The following is a 22,909-nucleotide window of genomic DNA, read 5'->3' as shown; positions in this document are numbered from 1 at the left end:
GCTAACTTTAGGGGTTTAATTGCTTTCAGTTTTAGACGTTTTAGCCAATTTTAAGATAATGTATCTAATGAAAATCAACCATCTGGATTGAGATATATCACAAATTTATTTTATATAACCTCAACTGGGTTTTCATTTTTCCACATCAATCCTTTTATTCTTTCCTATTTTACTGCCTAAGGGCAGCTAGGTGGTGCAGTGGTTAGAGCACTAATGCAGGAGTCAGGAAGACCTGAGTTCAAATCTCACCTCAGACACTTGACACTCACTAGCTGTGTGACCTTGGGCAACTCACTTAACCCCAATTGCCTCCTCCTGGGTCATCTCTAGTTATTCTGATGAATATCCGGTCACTGGATTCAGATGACTCTGGAGGAGAAGTGAGGCTGGTGACCTGCACAGCCCTCCCTCACTCAAAACAAAGTCAAGTGCAAGTCATGTCATTATTTCTGTGATGGCATGGTCTTCTTCGGCAACAAAGGATGAACACACACATTTGACTGTCTACCAAATTCTCTACAATAGATACTAGAAACCTTTATTCCTTTCCTTAAATCTTGTAATCTGACTCCTCTTTTCCCTTGCCGGCAAAGATCTTGACTCCTACTTTGCTGACAAAATGGGAACAATCTTTATAGAGTTTCTCTTCTCTACTCCTTATCTTAAAACTCCTCTTCACATTCCTTTTTGTCTTGTTTGCTTTATTGTCAGCTCAAGAGGTGTCCCTCCTCCTTGTCAAGGACAGCTGTTCTTTTATGTTCTACTCCTATCCCTCACTGTCTCCTTCATGTGTTTGCCTCCTTGCTGATTCCTTCTCTTTCATCTTCAGTCTACATACAGTCTAAGGTTTCCTCATTCTTAAAGACCTTCACATGACCCTATATTCCTCCTTTTACTGCCATGTATCTCTTCTCTTTATCACAGTCAAATCCTTAGAGACTATCACCTACTCATTGTCTCCATTTCCTCAGCCACCTATTTGCTTCTCAGCCCTTTGCAAATCTGGCTTTCAACATGACTGCTTGCCTGGAACTGTTCCCTTCCAAGGTTACCAACAATCTTTTACATCCAGTGACCTTTTCTCAGTCCTCATTCTACATGACCTTTCTGTGGGTTGTGACACTGCTGACTGACCGTTTTGCTATCTTGATTATCCTCTTGTGTGACCATTTGTCCCCACTGTACTGTATTTTCATCCTTCTCCCAACTACTAAGTATTATTGTTCTCAATGCTTCATTCTAGTTTGCCTTCTACTTTCTTCCCCAGTGATCTCATCAGATCTCATAGGTTCAATTAAGCTTCTTTGCAGATGATTCCCAAGTAGATAACAGCTTTGATAGCTTTCCTGATTTCCAGTTCTATGTCACCAACTGCCTACCAGAAATTTATGCTGAGCATAGCACCCAAACTCAAATATCTCTTCAAATGCATTCTTCTTCCAAACTGACCTATTTTGATTGACAGAACCACTATCCTTTTAGCCATCCAGGGTCACAACCTTGGAGTCATCCTTGACTCTCCATCCTCAACTCTTCTCTTTCTCCAATATTCAATGAGCTGCCAAGTCATGTTGCTTCTGCCTATGTAGCATTTCATTTATTTATTTATTTATCTGTGTATGTATTGTTTCTTCCCAGTAGAATGTAAGTTCCCTGAAAACAAGAACTATTTTTGGTTTTGTTATTGCATCTATCCACAGAGCCTAGCAGATCTTCTTGTACATAGTGATGCTAAGTATATGTTTATTGAATTGTAAGAAATATGATCTTCCTACATTTTTCTATATTTCTTTTTTCATTAGTTTTTTAAAAATAAGAATTTTTTTGGATAAAATTATGACTGTATCTGTTATAGTCAAAAGTTTATTAATTATTTAGTTAATGTGGCCCAGTAGAAAAATATCAAACAATAAATAATCACTTAAGTACCTGCTAAGTGCTGGGGAAACAACTATAAAAGTGTGACAATTTTTGCTTTCAAAAATCATATGTGATATTGGATACAGAGATATCTTTGAAGGCATGGTACTGGTAAATATGGGCAATGAACATTTTATGGGAGGAGAAACATTTTTCTGGCTGAATAATATTTTTGAAACAACCACACAGTGTCTTGAAGAAGATACCTGATCTCTCCAAAGACAGCTCCAGCTTTCAGAGTAACCACAACTTTATTACCGTCAGGGCCCCCAAGAACTTGAACTTCTCCTTGTTTAATGATATACATCTCTCTTCCAATCTCTCCCTGGAAGCAAAACATAAAGAATAAACAACAGCTCATTTTAAAGATCATTTTGTGTATCCACAGAAGAAGAGAATTTGACAGTTAGGAGGAGTGACTATCTAATCCAAAGTAGGGTTTCTTAGAGCTTTTTTGTTCATCATGGACTCTTTCGGTAGTCTCTTGAAGTCAATAGTCCCCTCCAAGTATTTGTTGTCCACATTAATAATTGAAGGAAATTCTAAGTTTGAGTTAGAAGTTAGAGAAAATAAAGATGCAATTTTTTTCCTATCCAAATTCACAGACTCACTTGGATATATCCTTTAACTTCTTTGGGGTCTGTGGATGCCCGGTTAAGAATCCCTGCCCTAAAGGAATTCCCACTATAACACATTTGAGAAGAGGTTATCCAGCTTCAACCTGAAGGGAGAACCCACCACTTCTCAAGACTTTTCTAAGAGTAGCATTATAATGAATAATAATAATAAAACCCTTATAATATCAAATATGTATCTCTAAACATAAAAGCAAATAAGACACAAAAACCATCAGATAAAAATTCTTTGTCATAGAATCTAGGTTTTATTATAGATACTAATTAGATATACTTTAAAACTTTAGATCAACTATGATCATGGTATTTTTAACCTCAGAAGCATCCTGTGGAATGAAAACCAATATGGAAAATGAGGCCATTTCAGGTTAGTCCAATGGCTTCAAAAGGATCATTGCTTTGTCACACCAATTTGTGGGAAGGCTAGCTGTGTTAGGGTCCAACAACCCTTTTAAACTTACCACTAATGTTAAGTTTTAAAGGAGTTACATGGGTCATCACTTCTCCAACAGCATGAAGCAGTCAGTACTTAGCTCTAAAGCTGCTCTGGCATCTAAGGAATTTTACCCTAGGGCCAGGAATTGGGGAAACCATATATTATTGAATATATTTGTCAGCACATTTCCATCCATTACTATTTGACAGAGGAATAAAGGACTCTTATAAGTTGCCTTAACTGGCACATATATCAAAAAAGGTTGTTGGACCATTCTGGCTACCTACTATATATCACAGAGAGGTTTTCACCCCTAAAATAGGTTAAGATTGGTACAATGAGTTGAGGTGAGGACTATTTGAGCCAAAAAAACCAAACCAAAACACAAGAATGCATATATATGTACATATGTAAACTGTATATATAAATATAAAACATATATATACATACACATAATCTGATAAGATTAAGGAGTGGATGTGACATTGGGTTCTCAAAGACTATGTCAGTGGAGTGCAGTCTGGGAGGTCCTAGTGGAAGGAGCACTGATCTTACAGTGACAGTACTTGAGTTCAGATCTTGACTGACACATAGTTTTTGCTTGATAACCTTCAGCAAGTTACTGAACTTTTCTAAATCTCTGTACTCTCATCTGTAATATGGTAATAAGAATTATAGTAATAATTTTTACACTATATACCTCACAGTATTGTTGTGGAAAAAAGTGCTATGCAAACTTTGAAGTTCTTTAGAAATGTGATATATTACTTTTATTAAGCTGCAAGAGCTTTAAGTATAGGCCTGGGAATAGACTTTCTTATCTAAGGATGGCAGAAGATATAGGTATGTTGAAAAGTTATAAGTCCTATCAGCTAGATATATCCTAACGTGAATTGGGTTGCCTTGATAGGTAGTGAGTTCCGTCTCACCTGAGGTTACTTACGGTCTTTAAGAGAAGGCCTAATGACTACTTGTTGACCATCCTGTTGAGTATGTTATAATTGGGATTGTTGGTCCATGGGTTGAACTAGGTCACAGACCATCAAGAATTGGAAGGAATCAGAAGAGGTTAACTAGTAAAATGTGTACCTGAGCAAGACTCTCCTCTACAACATATAAAAGAAGGCAGTTAGGTGGTACAGTGGATAAAGGTTATTTGTCCTAGAATTCAGATTTTTTTTATTAGACACTAATTAGATATTCTTTGAAACTGCAGACCTGAATCAGGGCCTGATGGACCTGCAGTCAGGAAGGCTTGAGTTTAAATCCAGCCTTAGACACTTATTAGATGTATGAATCTGGGCAAGTCACTTAACTTCTGTTGACCTGTTTCCTCATTGGCAAAATGGGAATTGTAATAGTACATACCTCCCAAGGTTGTTGTGTGGATCACAGGAGATAATATTTGTAAAGTGCTTTGCAAATCTTAAAACACTATTTAAATGCTAATTATTATCTAGCCTTTGTCTTGAAGTCCTTCACTACTGCCTACTGAGAGAGTACTTTCCACTTTTTGATGGTTTTCATTATTGCAAAGTCTTTTTCTGACAATAAGACTAAATTTTTCTTTTTGAAACTTTGATTCATTACCCCTACTTCTGCTTTCTTGGGCCAATCGGATCCAGTCTGATACCTCATCTTCAAGACAGCCCTTTAAATACAAAGAGACAGCTATCATATCTGTTCTTCACTCTTCTTTTCTTTTTGTTAAATATTTTAAGTTGCTTCAATCTGTTATCATATGATATGACCCCTTATCATTCCCTTGTTGCCCTCTTCTGTATGTCTATAGCTTATCAATGTCCCTTTCTCCAATGTGAATATGATACTTCAGATGTAGTTTCACTAGGGGAGGGAACAGTGGGAACTTAAAACTTTCCTAGTCCTGGATATGTTTCTCAGTGTAGTTGCCATTTCACTCTCTTGTCTTATATTGAGATTTCAGTCCGTTGATAAAGTCATTACGATCCTTTCAACATGAATATTCTGAGATTTTGTATCCCCTTTAGCTAAATTCAGAAAAAAATATATAACCAGAGGATTTGAACTCAGGTTCTGAATTTCCTTTCGGCTACAACCATGTGTGAAACAGTCTGTTAAGGAATAGTGAGTTTGTAATTTTTATTGATGGAAGAATACTAGTACTGAAGAAGTCATAGATATTTCGAAATACGTTCTGTAATTGGGGTACCAAGCGAATAAAAATTAGGTTATTAGAATATGAGAAAGCACTTGACACTAAAACTATAGGAAACATATTTTAATTTTTCTTTGATGGTTTAGTCAGTCCATAAGCATTTCTTAATCACTTACTACATGCCAGGCATTGTGTTAAGCAGTGAGAATGTAAAAAGAGTCAAAAGACAATTCCTGCCCTTGAGGAGCTCCCAACCTAAGGGGTCCAATATCTATATAATTTAATGGGTCCAATAGCATAATTGAATGAGGACAACAACAAGTTAACAAATATATACATGTTAAATACAGGATAAATAGGCTATAACTAACAGAAGGAAGACATTAGAATTCAGGAGGTTTGGGAAACACTTCAGTAAGAGATTTTTAGTTGGAATGTGAAGGGAGTCAGGAGGCAGAAATGAAGATGGAATTCATTCCAGGAATGAGGGACAGCCAGAGAAAAGGTCCAGAAGTGAGAGATGGAATGTCTTGTTCATGGGACAGCAAAGAGGTCAGTGTCAATGAAGATGGTCAAGGAATAAGGCTTGAGAATTTTGGGAGAAAGCAGGAGGTGGGGATATGACGGAGGAAAGGCTTTGAACATCAGAGGATTTTGTATTTGATAGAGGTAAAGGCACTTTAGGACCTTGTCATTCCTCAGGGTCATCATCATGAACTTAAATTGTCATTATAAACATGGGGAAATGCCAATTATTACCAATTATTTCCTATTGCAAGAATACCAAAGAAACAAATTTTTACGTAACATTCACAAAGTAATCTCATTTTTTAAAACAAACTTCCTATTTTATTTCATATTATACTAATACAATCCTTATTTTCACCTTTTTTAGATAGATAAGGGAAAGAAGAACCTAGTCATTTAAACGACCTGCTCAAAATCATGCTTTTGTAGTAAAATTAGGGCAAGAATCCAGGTCTCCTTGGTTTATTTTGTAGCATTATTAGCATCAGCACAAAAACATTGCTAATAATAAATTAAACATGCAAGACAAATGTGATTTTAAGTGCATTGGCAGGCAAAATGACTTTTTTCTCCTCTCAACATAAAATTATGTGTGTTTGATAAGGAATAGTGGAAACTGTCTGCAAGCTACAGTTGTTCAAGAAACACTGCAGGAGGTCATGATGAGAAGAGTCACATTTCTTCTCCCTGACATGAACCAACTTGAAAGGACCCAGAATGGCTTTTTAAAACTTCTCTTGACTAGGGGAAGAAGTACATAATGGGCTCTTCAACGTAATTCAACATTTTAAATTATTTTTAAATAATGTTTCCATAATTTTCTAAGGAGATTAACCAGGCTAAGTATTCACTGTTTCTTACATATTTCTAAGCTAATTTAAACTTTTGTTGGATGTTTACTTAACATTCAAAGGAAGTAGACATTACATGATAAGAATTACATGATAAAGTCAAATCAAGTCAGATTCTTTTGGGATGACATATATTTTAGTTTGAAATGGTTAGAGAGATAACTGAAATAAGAAATAAAATCTAGACCTGTCCTAAGCAATACCTACCTGCCAAAAAGGGTTCAGTAAATTTCCAGAATGCTTTTGTGGAGACTGAGTTCCAGGAATGGTAGACCTCTTCTCTCTTCGCTATTTCCCAAAATGCAAGCTACCCTGTAGCTTGTACCCAATTGCTCCCTGAGCTGATCTGTGCTGCTCTAGGTAAAGTTTCAGTCTGGCAATCGTCCACTGGGGATTACCAGTCCAGATAAATCAGATCTCAAGCATAACTAGTTAACATACAACAAATTAAAATCTTAAAAAAGTTTTGTGGACCTAACTATACATAACAGACTAAAATCTTGGCAATTTCCAGTCTTTAAGTCTCACCAGTATAAATAATAACTAAAAAAATCAACCAAAAATTCAAACTCAAGTTTAGATAAACAAGTTTATAATTTTAGTGTGAGAAGGTAGCATCAGCTTTGGAACTAAGCTTGAAAAGAAGGATAGGAATTCCTCAAAGAAAGAGGTGGAAGTGTTCGAAAGCACAGTCTTGTGCTGGGTGCTATTTGGATAAGCAAAATAGATTCAGTCCCTCAGGGAGATGTATTTATGATACATTTCAAAATTTGCCAAGCAATTAGAGCTACTTAGGATAAGGCTATTTATAAGCTCAAAATAGGAATGATCATCAGTTCCGGTTTCTGATGCTTGGACAATTTGGAATGCTTTCTTGGTGACGTAAGGCTGTGCCCACATGAGAACCTCCAAATAACATCAGTATCCTGAAGGTAGAATGGAAGAAGTCGAGTTGTTCCAATGTATATTTTCCATTTTTGTCACTAGGATTCCTTAACACCAACCTTGTTCTTAACTGATATGGACTTCTTTAGGACTTCGGAGTTAGTGGGGATTCATTAATTGACCTGGTGATTGATAACTGACTATGTACAACTCTCTGTAGCTAATATGAGATCCTTGACCAAATGAATGAATGTGTGTTCAGTGGCTAGGTGACCTTGGACTAGAGCTGACACTGATGATTTTTGCTCCTGGGGTTGGGGGCATAAAACATGCCCAGGGAAGCTTGTGAAGTGTACCTGAATTCCCTTGAGGAGTGGGGAGGGAGGGAGTGGAAATCCTGATTCTGGGATGTCATTGGGGAGAGTGGATGAAAGTGGACCAGGCCACGTCAGGTCAGAAAAGAGGTGGTTAGGGATGAAGCTGTCCAAAGTGGAGTGAGATTTATATGCCACTCAGTAACCTCCTCATTTTACTCATTATTCTTGCTTATAGGTGCTAAGGTTATTTATTTCTGCTCTGCTGAAGGACTACAAGTGCTTTCAATACCTTTAAAATTTCAGGCTTCCTGAGACAAAGCTCAGGCTTGGAGAAATCATTTCACCTGCTGGTGTCTTAAAGGACCCCCAACATCGGATTGTAGATTTAGAGCTGAAAGACACCTTGGACAACATCATTTCCAACTCCCTCATTTTACTATTGAGGAAACTGAATGACAGAGAGATTAAGTCACTTGCCCACAGGGTCTGAGGCAGAATTTGAACCAAGTCTATCCTAACTTGTGCTCCAGTGTCCTATCCATGACGCTATGCTTTCCTCCTAAAATATCATATTGAACTAGATCAGGGGTGTGGAAACTGTGGCCTTCTAGGTCTTTGGGTGCAGCTTTGCAACTGAGTCCAAGTTTTACAGAATAAATTTATTTTATTTTTTATTTAGGGGATTTATGATTTGGATTTGGATTCACTCAAAGGGCTATAGTTGAGGACCTAAAGGGCCACATGTGGCCTTGGGGCTGCAGGTTTCTCAATCCTGGACTAGGTGGTCTCTAACGTTCCTTCTGATTAAAAAATTTTTAAGATTTTGATTCTAACTTCTAATTCTTGATCATTCATACTCTTGATTTTAGGGGTAACCCCAGTGCTGGGCCTGGAGTCAAGAAGACCTGAGTTCAAATCTAACCTCAGACACTAGCTGTGTGACCCTAGTCAAGTCACTTAACTCTCAACTGTAAAATGAGCAGTATCTCTGCCAAGAAAATCCCATACGGGATCATGAAGAGTCAGACACAACTGAAACAACTGAACAATAAATTCCCCAAATAACTCAGTTTGGCTCAGCTTTCCCCTTTTATATAAGACAGAGTACTAGGGACTGGGGCAACAAAGATAAAAATTAGCTAGACTATCCTCAAATAGCTTATATTCTATTGGAGGTGAGGTCATAGACATGCAGGATGTGATATACCTGTCATAAAAGGTAAGTGAATGAAATATAATAATATAATATATTTTATAACATAATTTTTATATAAATAAATTTAAATTTATACATAAATTTATGTATGCATAAAATTGTATTTATAATTTTATAGTATAAAATATAATTTGAGAAGGGAGAGAGGAGAGTACATATACCTTAGGGGCTCAGGAAGAACTTCATAGAAGAGACAGGACTTGTGCTGAACCTTGGAGGAAGATAAGAATTTTGAGAAGAGGATATAGAAAAGGAATGAATTCCTGATACATGGAATAGTATATATGAATGTGGGAGGAGGCTGGAGAAGCAGGGATCTGAGATCTGGGAACAGCCAGTGGTCTAGTTTGGAGGAGACCTGGTTAATGAAGGGGAACAGTATGAAATATTGTTGGAAAAGTCTGATGGAGCCCAATTGTGGGAGAGCCTTAAATGTTGAACTAAGGAGTTTATATTTTATCCTAGAGGGAATAAAGAATAGATAATCGAAAATAATTTGCATTTTGTTTTGAACTAAACTTTGTTTTGAAGTGTGTGTGTGTGTGTGTGTGTGTGTGTGTGTGTGTGTGTGTGTGTATTTTTTGGGAGTGTAAAGGAAGAAAGATGAAGACTTTATTGTTATTGTGGCCCAGTCATTTTTCAGTCATGTCTGGCTCTTTGTGATCCCATTTCAGTTTTTTTTTTTTGGCAAAGATATTGGAGTGGTTTTCCATTTTCTTCTCCAGCTCATTTTACAGTTGAGGTAATTAAGGCAAACAGTTAAGTGACTTGCTCAGGGTCACACAGCTAGTAAGTGTCTGAGGCCAGATTTGAACTCAGGAAGATGAGTCTTCTTGATTCTAAACCCAGCCACTCTATCCACCTTGCCATGGAGAATTTATAAATGATGAACACTATACTAAGTGTTGGGGATATAAATACAAGCAAACAAAACAGTCTCTGCCATCAAACGACTTATATTCTGAAGGAAGATGGGGTTTGGGGAGGAAGTAAGCATTTATTAAGCATATATCAAGATAATATTTACAAATATTATCTCATTTGATCTTTTACAACAACACTGGGAAGTAGATGCAATTGTTACTTCCATTTTCCAGTTGAAGAAAAAGAGGTAGGCAGGAGTTAAGTGACTTGTCCAGGGTCACATAGCTCATAAGCATCTGAGGCCAAATTTGAACTTGGATCTTCCTGACTTCAGTCATTTCAGGCCCAGTGTTCTATCTACTGTGTCATGTAACTGTCTCTAGTCAGGAAAGAGGGGTAGTATGTCCTGGAGATAGCAGGGAAGTGAGATGAAGGCTTAAAAATGGGATAAGGTAAAGCAAAAGGGGGCCTATCTAAGCCTAAGGTGGTTCCAGGGGTGGAGATCAAGTTTTCAGAGGTAAAGAGCTAGGGATGAGTTCTGGAGTTGAGGCAACATGGTCTAGGGATGGGTGAAAGACATTCAGCAGAAAATTTTCCATCCTAATTCTGTTTTCCTTAGGATGGTCCCTCATTAATGATGGGAAGATGGGGTCCTATCACCTTTCTGGGGTAAAACTTTGTTTTAAAAATGGCCTCTAGATAATCCACAAAATAGAGAATCACACAAGAATAACTGCCAGTAGTTTCAAACAGCAGAGCACCTCCAGCTTCTATAAATATTTTAAATTAATGACCTGTGACTAAAATTTACATTGATACGAAGCAGTTTTTCAGATTACCCAAATTCCATATATACTGTCATGGAAGTGATGGGATCCATATTGTCTTGTTCATTTTGAAGTCTGGGAACCCATTGTTATTTTTATTATTATTATCCAGCTCTGTATATTATAATTATCTATGTACCATGGAATTTACTCAGGACAAATTTTGTTTAAAGCACATTCTTGGCCTTTATCTGAATTCCGCTTTGAATCTACTGATTAGTCTTGCATTTGAAAAGTAGAGTTCACTCACCTTTTTGCAGACAAAGTCACCAGGTAAATACACATTGGATTTCAATTTCAGCAGCATGTCATAAATCATCTGTGTATCACACCCCTATTATAAATGAAACAAATGAACAAACAAACACATTTTTCCTCCCTAGACTTGAGCATTACCTTTACTCCCTCTTTAAGAAATAACCCAAATGGTTTTTACAGTACAGTGGAAATAATAGATATTGTAAAGTATTTAGCAAAGCATCTGGAAAATGGTGAAGCCAAGCCCTGGATTCAGATCCTTACTTTCTTCTTTGCTACTTGTATGACTATGAGCAGATGACCACCTACGTGGGCCACGCTTTCTGCATTTGTAAAATGAGGGGGTTGGATAAGAGGCCTCTGAGATTCCTTTGAGTTTTGAATGTTGATCCTATGACTAAGTCACTGATAACTTGAACGGGAATCTACCAACATATCGCCTTTCTCAAGAATAGTAAGTGTTTTCCATCAAGGATACGGATTTTCCTTCAAAAGATAGAGTGACTTGCTGCAATTATTTAACAGAAATTTCAGTTTCTCATGACTATCTTGTCTACATCAAGGCAAGCAAGCATATTGGTAATGACCTAATGTAAGGTGTTATTTTAGTGTGGGATCAGGCTCCATCGTTTCATAGGATGGAATGCACTGATGGTGGCAGGCATGTGACTAGAGAGTTTTGGGTACCAAGTCAACCCTAGGGAAGGAAGTTAGTGTAACAGCAGGCACTTAATAAATGCTTACTGAATTGAATTACATTTATGTATTCATTTACATGTTCAATGTCTCCAACTAGATTAGAGGGCAGGGTACTCTCTGGGCCTCACTTTACTTATCTCTATATTGCTTTGCATCTGTGTATTTACACAGAGCAGGTACCCAATTCATCTTTGTTCTTGATGACGGCAAATTCACTCTTGGATCTTTAAACCTTCTTCACAAGGCAGGTCAGTTTCTGAGCTTTGATATGTGTCTCTGAAACTTAATCTGTGCTTTATTGCACTGCTGTTGGTTTTTTGGATGTCAGTCCTTTTCCTGGTTGGCTTATTCACACATCTTCCTTCCTTCCCCCTTGTAATCATTCAAGTACTACAGGACTTCTTAGGGGAAAATGGAGACATTGAGAGTCTTGACTGGGAGAAAATAAGGAAATATAGATCCACACAGTAAAGATGGTGATCAGTCTATAGCTTTACGATTAGTTATTTTGGTTGGTCAAACCGTAACCAATCATTTTTATTTGGCAAAGTGAGAATGAGGCCAAGGTTATGGAATTTCCACTGCTGACCAGCTACTTTTTGTTTCACTCCCTGGCTGTAGGCTGTGACTTTTAGGATTACCATTTCCCTTGCAAATGTATTATTCTATTTACAAAGGGTGTGAGGAGGCAGAGTTACACAAATTTATCACTACTGAGGGAGAAACATTTTGTAGAATGAGTCCCGTTCCCAATGATCTGCTCTCAAGTTTGTGCCAGATCATAGGAACATCATTTTGTGGCTTCAATCTTCCATCCAGTACAAAGCAAGAAGTACTTAATAGGTTCACACCACACACACACACACACACACACACATACACACACACATATACATACACACACACAGTGAAAAAGTGCCTATCCTAAAGGAACTTGCATTCTTCTTGGGGGAGGTGAAATGAGAATATGTAAATATATACATGATTATTATGGGAGAAACATGGTGGTAAAACATAATGGATAGAAGGCAGACCCTGGAGTCAGGGAAACCTGGGCTCAAGTTCTGCCTTTCACATGTATTAGCTCTGCCACTGTAGGCAAAGAAGTAGATTAGTGAAGTAGTATATAGAACATATGAAGAACAGTTGTGTGAAATATACCTGCAACGGTAGGTTGGAGTGAGATTACGAATGTCTTTAAATGCCAAGGTGAGGCAATTGTACAGTTTGTCCTTCTGTACTGATGACCTCAATTGAACTGACAATGCTAAATTAATTGCCAAGTTTCCACTTGAATTACTGTAGACACAGATCTTACTTTCACTTAGCCACTGAAACTTCGATTCCTTATTTTTTGGCAGGGCACCTTACGGAGGAGTTTTACTATCTTTATTCACATTTATTTTCTTTATGCCATTTTCTACCTACAAATCCTTTTCCAGAACAAATTCCAGACAGCAAATATTATGATTTCATTTGAAGAGTCACTTTCTAAGACCTAGCTTTCAGTGGCAACTCTCAAAATAAATTATCCTTTGGGCAGACCCTTCTTATTTGTTTCTCTGTTGAGAAGTGACTTATTTTTAGAGGGAAGGTATTCCAGCCACTCAGAAGGGATTTTTTTTCCCTTCAAAGCACTTACAAATTGGATACAAACCCTCTTCCTTTAAGGCTAGTAGTGCCTTTGATGTTACACAAGAAAATACATTAGACATGTACTCAGTGATGCCTAAGCATATCCATGTGAAGTAATTCTTATTGCCATAGAGCTAACTTTCATTTATCCATCCTAATGCAGGGGGCTTAGGAACATATCCTTAGCAGATAGGAATGGAAAATAAAACTGTCTTTAGTTGGATTTAAAATAGATAATACGATTTTTTTAGACCTTAGTTTCACAATGCTAATTGTATTTTGATTAGGCCAAGTTAAATTTGTTAATTTGTTAACTGAGAGGATGCTAATGAAATGAAAACCACTATTACCAAACTGCATTGATAGGAATAATTAATTTTGTAACTATTTACCTTGATAACAAAAGGTAAGACCAACTCCATCTAATATGGATTTGTCCCGATGAAATGAAGTTTCTATTTAATTCTTTCTATTCTGTTCTGCTTGTCCTTGGCTCAGGAAGATCTGAGTTCAAATCCAATCTTAGAAATTTACTATGGCTGTGTGATACTGAGCAACTCACTTAATCTCTGTCTGTCTCAGTTTTTTCATCTGTAAAATGGGAAAATAACAGCACCCATCTCCCAGGGTTCATGTGAAGATAAAACAAGATGTTTGTAAAATTTATAAACCTTAGAGTGTTCTATTAATGATAGTTATTATTAAAATTACTATTTTCTTTCAATTTAATCCAGTGTTTATTAAGAGCCCATTTTATGACAATGATTGGTGTTGGGGATACAAAGACGAAAATGAAACATCTTAGTCCTAAGTTTATATTCTATAAGGGGAAATGACAAATCCATAGTGACATAAATTCAAAATATATGCCAAATAATTTTGGGATGAGGGATATAATATTAGCTTCGTTGTTGTTCAGTCTGACAGTTGTGTCTGACTCTGCAACCTTATGAACTTTTGTTCATTGGGTTTTCTTAGCAAAGGTACTGGAGTGGTTTTCCATTTTCTTCTCCAGATCATTTTACAGATGAGGAAACTGAAGCAAACAGGGTTAAACAACTTGTCTAGGATCACACAGCTAGTAAGTGTGGTCCTCTATCCACTGTACCCCCTAGCTGCCCCCTAATATTAACTGTTAATATTAATAATTGGGTTATCATAGGATATTAGATTTTGATCTAGAAAAGACCTCAGAAACCATCTACTCTAACCACTTCATTTTACAGATAAGGAAATCGAGATCCACAAAGTTTAATCAAATTTTTCAAAATCATACAGGTAATAAGCATATGAGGCAAGATTTTTTGATTGTAATTTTAAAAATTGGTAAACAAATATATGACTTGGAATGGATTTGAGGCAGAGTTGTTGCCTGAAATAGGCATTTTTAATTTTAAAAATTAAATGACTAACAAAGTTTTAAAAGTAAGAATAGAAAAACATTTTCTGATGCAAGACCAGTACACAATAAAACAAATGAGTACTTGGATATAGTACACGTGTCTACCATTTTTAAGTGTATGTTGTTGACTGTCCATAGACAGCACAGTGTTTTATAGCTCCCTGTTTCAACAACATACTGGCTCTTCCTAGAGAAACCTTGTTCTTTATAAAAAAATAAAAGCATAACTCAGATGTTCCCTCATTTGACCAACTATATCTGTTTAGTTGTGCAAAAGAGCTTAGATATGTCTAGAAGAATCCACATAGAACACATACATGATCAGTTTCCCCAAATAAAGTTTCAGGATGATGAAAGTAAGGCAAAGGGAAGAAGTGAAGTAGCAGGGGGAAAGCCTTTTACAGAGAAGTAACAAAGGAAAGGCAAATTAAAAATATTGTAACAGAAATTCAATCTATTCTGGACAATGCTTCACTTTGCTGTCATCTTTTATACAAACTCCTCAGAGTTGACTTGACCATCACTATCCCCAATCATTTCATCAGTCTTTTCCTCTATTAACTTCTCTCCAGAGTTGTCATCATATGGCACAGTTCTGCTGTGCTCACTGAACCATCGCTGTGCTCAGCAAACACACAGTGCTTTTCTAATTTCTTCTTCACAATCTGTCTTTCATTTTCTTGCCATTATCAGCAGAAATTCTGCAAAGTCAACTGTGCATTCCTATCAGCATCTAATTCATTAATCATATCCTATAATTCCTCTACTAGGGGGTTCTGCCTAAGTGACCTCATTACACTAATTCCTTTTTCTCTATCCTAATCAAAGAGCAAAAAGACTTCTTTGAATTCTACAGTCTGCTCTCCTGTATGTCAGTTAGCTGTGATGCAAGTTTTGCTCATGCCCAGATTCCTATCAGATAATCCCCATGCTTGGTGGCTGTGCTCAGACTCCATAGGCAAGATCTGAAGCCAAGGCTGACTTCTCTGACTCCAGAGCTGATACACTTTCCACAGGTATCTTGAAGCTGATAGTACATGAGCTTATTCTTAAATCATGGAGATGAGGAGGGAGAATATTCTAGGCAAAGAAGGATAGACTGTATAAATGCACCACATACAGGGTCAGAAAGACTAAGGTTTGTCTGGAGTATAACATAAGGAAAGTAACATAAGATTTGGGAAAGGTCAGAGCAGCTTTTGAAAGATTTTAATGAACAGACAGAGAAATTTATATTTTATGTGAGAGACAACTGGAAGCCACTGGGACTCCTAGAGCTGGGGAGTGACATGGTCAGAACTGGGCGTTGGCAATGCCAGTTTGGTATTTACTTGTATGGAGGAGGAATTGGAGAGGGAAGAGATCAGAGGCAGGGAGGTCGAAAGGGAGACTATTACTGGAATTCAAAGAGATGATGATTCATTTCAACGTAAGATTAAAAAAAATTTGCTATTTTCTTAAGTATGAGTTTTTTTTTATTGCTATGAAGATTGCTTTCTTTGAGAGTATGCATTCATTGTCACAATAGAAGTCATTAGGAAAATTGTAGGACTTACAGAAATTCACTATATACCTAACATTTGAAAATGGTGCCTATTTTGTTAAGTGGATAGTATCAATAAATGGAAAGATGGTTTACCATCAGTACCTCCCCATCTTACAGAGGCAAGTCCTCCAGACTATTCAAATTCAAGGTACTCTGTGGTTCGGCATTCATTGAAAATCATAGCCATAGCCTCACTGATGTGTTTACTTTTTTTTTTTTTCAGCCGTTGAGAGGATATAATTAGTTAAAAAATAAAGGCATTTAATGAAATAGCATAGCAAAAAATGGAACAAAAAATGATGCCTCACTATCCTCTTACCACTTTCATAGGTTGTTAAAGTCTGCTCAAATGTCTTTCATAGAACAACTGGAACACAATGGTCACTCAAGTCCACTGTTGTCCATCAGAAAAATACACTCTATATTTCAACGTTCATTATTACTTCTTCATGATATCTTATGAGTCCAGGTGGAATAGACCCATAAACAATTGGTGATAAGATCAGGTTCTACATTTTGAGCCTGGGGTAATGCCCATATCCTTGACCTATCTTTATTTTCTGATGCTCCTTCTATGGGCAACTGCTTTTGCTGAACAAAGCCTGTATTTGCCTTTTCTAGAACCTTTCCCAGACCAACCATATTTTATTTTCTCCATGCTATAAGCAGAAGACTTCTTACTTTTGTGTTGAATGGTGCTGAGAAATATAGCATATGTTAGGTGTATGGTCCATTTCTGAAAAATTGTTTCTCCAGCATTTGCAAACATTCTTGCCTTGAGAATTCAAGAACTTCACCTTTCCAATTTCATCTACACATAAAACAAGTTTAAAATTTTTCTTGTATGTGTATCATGTGTATCCCTTTGGCAGTCTGATGAAACTTACAGAATTTTCCCCTAAAGAAATATTTTTAAATACATCAAATAAAATTACAAAGGAAATTAATTATATTGATATATAATTATCAAAATATGCATTAAAAATTCATGGACCCCAGATTAAGAATCTCTGATGTTGAAGCTGGTTTTCCAATACTTCCTCTGAGCTTAACCTTTTTTTTCTCTGTATCGCTTTCTTGTCAATGCTTCAAGACTTTGGTTGTATAGTCACCTCAAATTAAGAATGGGTCTTCCCTAAACAGATGTGAATATTATTCTTGGGGTAATGTGGTCCATGCCCTTGGGAGATGCAGAGTCCTCAGAGCATTGCTAGCCCCTCGTTGCTCAGCAGATGACCTTTTCTCCCATTTCAGTTCTGCTTCTCTATCTTCTGGTATTCTGTCTTTGATAAGAGAAATTAGTCTTATCCCCAGGAATAGACTCATTGACCAGCTTCAGTTCTCCTTCACGGCCTCCTTCCTACCAGGGAATTCAGAATGTTATTCATTGAGGTAAATTACTAAGGGAAGATAGGGTTTTTTTTGTCATCTTATATGCAGTTCTTAACTTGGAATACATGAATTTGCTTTGAGAATATTTTGATAACTGTATTTCAACACAATTGGTTTCTTTTGTAGTCATTTTTTTGTATTTTTTAGTTTTGTATTTTATTTTATGCATTTAAAAACTTTACTCTGAGAAGAGGTCTATAGGTTTCATCAGATTATTCACCAAAGAAGTCCATGAAACAAAAAAAGGTTAATAACCCCCATTTTTGTTACTGTTTCTCCTATTTTCAGAGTATCTTGGAGAATTTTACAGAATACTCTTAGCATCTTTATTAAACCGTAAAATATTCCTATAACAAACATGCCTCTGTGTGATTCCAGGTACAATGCTACACATTGGCATTTCAAGAATGTGGCATTCATCCAGCATGTGTCAGTTCGTGTGTGTGTGTGTGTGTGTGTGTGTGTGTGTGTGTGTGTATGTAATGGACACAGTAATAAAAAGAGATCAGGACCTAAGCACACAACTGTGCAAAGTCATATTAAAACAACTAGTTTGAACTGTACATGAAACACATCAGAAAATCCAGCTGTCTAATTTCAACTTGTAAACCAAAGAGAAATTATTATTATTTTTTCTCCAGGGGAATCCTTGTAATAGTGTCTAAAATGGGGATATCAGATGAGCCCCTATGCTGTAGCACCTGGGGGCACTGCCCTTCCAACTTGAGGAATGGGTCTTTTAGATAAGGCTACTCAAGTTTGAAGGTACTGTATAAATCTAGATCCTCTCACAACCATGGTTATCAAATCCTACTTTGGTATTGACTTTTATGAGTCATCCAGAGCAACATGCAGTAGTTTATTCAAAGCAAAGACATTTACTGAAGTAGCATAATAAGAAAAGTATCAATAAACTGTTTCTTCCTCAAACTTGAGGCATCCTGTCCTGCTAATATACACACCAAATACAATGGGAAGGGTAGCCATTCATCTGGAACACACATAGCCAAGGATTCTAAGGTCAGAGCTGGAAGGGACCTTATAGGCCATGGAGTCCAATTCCCTCAGTTTACATGTGAAAAACTAAAATTTACAGTGGTAAATACAGTGCCCAGGATGACATAGCTAGTTTAATGTCTGAGATGGAATTTGAACTCAAGTCTTATACTCTATTAACTATTCCATGAAGAACACATGTGGTTGGAGCACATACTTTGACAGATTTTTTTTTTTTTTGTATTTTAGTAATACAAAAGTCTGGGTCCTGGGAAAACTCAATTGTCAAAGCCATGGAATCTATTACAGAATGTAAAATTCCAGTGAGAACGCTAGGATACATAGTGTATCGTGGGTCAAAAAAGACTGTGAGAGACCATCTAGTCCATTCTTCCTGGAATAAGTCTGATTCTTCTAGTGTGGAAGTCACTTTCCAGTGATTTATCTTAATGGTGTTATTTCTCAGTTATCTCCCTCATCTCATTTGTTCACCTTGGTCAGGGGTGAACTGTAAATAGCTGGCATTCAGTAAATATAAGCAATAGAATTGTCTTTCTTATTTTTTCAGTTACTTGCCTAAGTGATAAATCAAATAGAGATGAAAGCACACACTTTTATTTTTTTCAGATTCTTTCTTTAATGTTGTATCCTGTTTGGGTCATTGGTCTCATAATTTCATGGGGTCTGAGAATAATAAGGAATGCTGGAGATGGAACACATTCATTACTAGAATAGGAGTATCTATTTTATACTTTTCATGTCTCAGTTTTGTTGATACCTACTAGGATGCTGTATTATTTTTCATTTTTATTTGAAAGGAAACAAGCATTTATTAAATGCCTACTATGTGACAGGTATTGTGTTAAGCATTTTATGTATATCATCTCATTTGTTCTTCCACAAAATTCCCAGGAGGTAGGTGTTATTATCATCCCGATTTTTCAGATGAAGACACTGAGGCAGGCAGAAGTTAAGGAATTTGCCTTTCTGAGGGCAGATTTGAACCCAGGTCTCCCTGATTCCAGACCCAGTGCTCTATACGCTGCTCTCGTCAGACCCTTATTGCACATGGACTATGCACTGCAAGACCTGTAATTAGAATACAATGGCTGAAGATTTGTTTCAGATCACTGGAATTTAGGTTATTCTGGCAGCAACATATTCTACTCCTCCTACATTAAAAAAATAACTGAATTTAATAAGATTATTTAGTTAAAATAGGAAGCTACTTTCTATTAGCTCCATCCAATCTCCAGCAGCCACATTCTGACTGCTATTTTCCCCATTCTAGCCTTGTTCTATAACCTCCACTTCCTACTTCTCAAATTAGTCACTTCTCTAGCAAAACCTTGTAGTGATTCATTCTGGGTGGTATCCTGGGAACTCTGCCTTTCACACGACCTTGTGCTACTGGGATCTTTATCTTCCCTCACCCTAATTTATTTAAAGAGGTTAAATTTAGAGGTGCTCTGGGGGGTTTTGTGAAATTTTTCCTGTGCGTCAAAATTGTTTGTTATGGATCTGTCTGCCATACATGTCAGCATATTGTTTAGGTACCAGTTGCCATTTGAGCCATCAGTGGGAGACTAGGGATGAGGGGGAGTTTCTTAATTTCTCCATTTAGGGTTTTGAAATTTTAACTATAGGAGGTGATAAATGACATTCATTAGATCATAGATCTAGAACAGGAGGTTCTTTAGCCCATCTTCCTTACTTTAGACATGAGGAAACTGAGACTCAGAGAGGGAGATGTGCAAAGGTCTAATCATTCATTTGATAGAGTATTTTTGAAGTCAAATTCTCTTATCAAAAGTGTAAGTAAAAACAAAATCTTAGAAAGATTTTGAGGATAAGGAATAGGAAAGTTGTAAGAAAGAAGACAATTTCCCAGTACATGGGCAAAATTCTTATTTATCTGTTTAGAAGGTAGGACTGGGGTTGAGACAACATGTACCCTTTATGAAGATGAAGTATAATTTTTAAACTTCCTCAGATGAGACTCTCTACACAAAGTAGAAAGCAGATCTTGACATATCATAGATTTTGACATAATTCTAGGACTGAGAATTATCTCAGATATTGAGGTTGTTAAAGACTAAACCCAATCATGGCAGCTGTAGTATCCTAGAATGAACTGTCCATTTAGAGTCTTACTTCTGAATGCTTCTGTACAATGATTCCTGCTTCAATATAGCTTAGATTAGATGATCTCTTAGGCATGTCCCATACCTTAAAGTTCAATTTTAGGAGAAGACAAAAATTCTCCCTGTTAAAGGCAAAGGAAATATGGTATTCAAGAATCCAGGTTTTTCTGCTGAAGTCTGTGGAAATGCAATAAGTTGAGATGAAAGAGAAAATCAGACCATTATGACACTTTTCTCCACCTTTTTTATTCATTCTAGCCCATATTGATATTTCTATACTGAAATATGTGAAAAGATGACCTTTCAAATTTTTGCCATTTTTTCTGCATATGTCAATATCCAAATACCCATACAGGCATGGCAAAATATGAATCTTATTAATGGTTTGGTTTCTTACTCTGGGGTTAATTATATTTCAAACAATCCCTACAGCATTTTGGGGGCCAATAAAAACTGGAGGATCACCAAAGTGACTGGTGATATTGTTCTCGGAAATAATTAATGAGTTGGAGAGGCATGTCTGCAAAATATGCCAAAGTCCAGAACTGGTTTAAGAAACATCACTATTTCTTGCCAAATAACTAGATACTTTCAGTCTGGAGTATATAAGGAATCTTTCCCAGTATTTTGGAGAAGATATAAGCAGACAGTGTCTGACAGATGGTAAGAAGACAGGAAGGAAAAGATGAACCTTATCATATAGGTTGGAGGGCAGGTTCTTTTTCAGGTATAGGTTAAACTATGTGTTTCTTAGGTTCCTTTCAACAATGAGAACCAATGCAAGGACACTCTGAGTATAGACAACTACTGTTTGCATTAGGTCGCTGGCATGAACCTGCTCATTGCAAATCAACTGTGTCTGGGAAAACAAAAATTATTAAAAAAACCAAACAGCAACAAAAATAGCAACGAAACACCCTTTCCTAAGGGTGTTTCACCCTCTAGCAGCTTCCTCCCTTCCTTAAGTTTGGCCAATAGGTGGAAAAACTAGGTAGTTAGTAATGAGGCTCAGAGAAATGAACATTTCAGTGCCAGCCAATATGCATAGCAAGATGAATAGTGGTCCTTCAGGACAAGTGACTTCCAGTGATTAAGGAATTGTGCCATGTTTTTCCCAGCACCGAACAACAACTGTGCATATGCTGAAGGAAGAGGTGAAAATAGTAAATGGGAGGGAGAATGAAGAATTTCTTGGAAGAATGGGAGAAATGCTTGAAGGGGAAAACGAAGAAAAAGAATCCAAGGATCTAGTGAGGCATCTAAACGTGTGACAGCAAGTTCAAGAAAATGATGTAGAGAAGTAAAGGAAGGACTATTGTATGTGGTACATATGAGGTTATTTCCCCTGAGTTAGAGTCAAATTCTTTAATGAGAAAGCAGCTTACCATTCCATTTAGAAGGGATTCACAAATGCCATCAGGGGAAGGAAAAGGGAATCAGGTATTCATTAAAGAAAGAACTGGTGCATTGACTTTCTTTTAAGGGTACTATATGGGAGAGAAGAGGTAGTAGACTGACTGCCAAACTGAAGGTCTCCAGAGCCATTGTGCTGACCTCATTGTTGTATGCCTGTGAAACCTGGACAGTCTACCAGTGCCATACCAGGAAACTGAATTGCTTCCATTTGAACTGTCTTATGAAGATTCTGAAGATCACCTGGCAGGATAAGGTACTGAATGCTGAGTCCTTTCTTGAACTGAGCTGACATGCATTCAAATTCTACATCAGAGAGCACAACTCTGATGGGCTGACCACATTGTTTGAATGCCAAACTTGCTTGCCTAAAAGACTATTTTATGGAGAACTCACACAAGGCAAGCACTTACATGGTGGTCAGAAGAAGCAATGCAAGGACACTCTCAAGGTCTCTCTGAAGAATTTTGGAATTGGTTGTGTGATACAGGAGATACTGGCAAAGGACTGCCCAGCATGGTGTGCCTATATCAAAGAAGTTACTGTACTCTGTGAACAAAGCCGAATTGAAGTAATTCAAAAGAAATGTGAAATGCACAAATTTAGAGAATCCAACACAAATGTTCATGTGGACTATTTGTGCCCAACTCGTGATAGAGCATTCTAAGCTCATATTGGTCTGATCAGCCACAGTCAGAAACACTGTAACTTGACTCCAAAATAGTGATATTATTTTGGTCCTCTTCATGAGTGATGAACGACCAACAAACCATATGTTACAGACAATTGGGATGTAGTCTGTTTTTGT

The 22,909-nt window shown here is 37.0% G+C and overlaps 1 protein-coding gene across 1 annotated transcript in view; it reads right to left on the bottom strand.

Moving 5' to 3' along the window:
- The window catches only part of CNGB3 (cyclic nucleotide gated channel subunit beta 3), a 187,004-nt gene that overhangs the window by 25,650 nt on the left and 138,445 nt on the right, over nucleotides 1-22,909 (bottom strand). Inside the window, exons 14-15 of the mRNA XM_072603628.1 lie at nucleotides 10,867-10,950; nucleotides 2,127-2,245 (exon numbers count right to left, since the gene is read on the bottom strand). Coding sequence (XP_072459729.1) covers nucleotides 2,127-2,245; nucleotides 10,867-10,950 — 203 coding nt within the window. The remainder of the gene's footprint in view (nucleotides 1-2,126; nucleotides 2,246-10,866; nucleotides 10,951-22,909) is intronic.

The sequence above is a fragment of the Notamacropus eugenii genome, chromosome 4 (genome assembly GCF_028372415.1).
Source record: "Notamacropus eugenii isolate mMacEug1 chromosome 4, mMacEug1.pri_v2, whole genome shotgun sequence".
In the NCBI taxonomy this organism is placed as follows: Eukaryota; Metazoa; Chordata; class Mammalia; order Diprotodontia; family Macropodidae; genus Notamacropus; species Notamacropus eugenii.
This window is presented reverse-complemented; position numbering and strand designations above follow the sequence as displayed.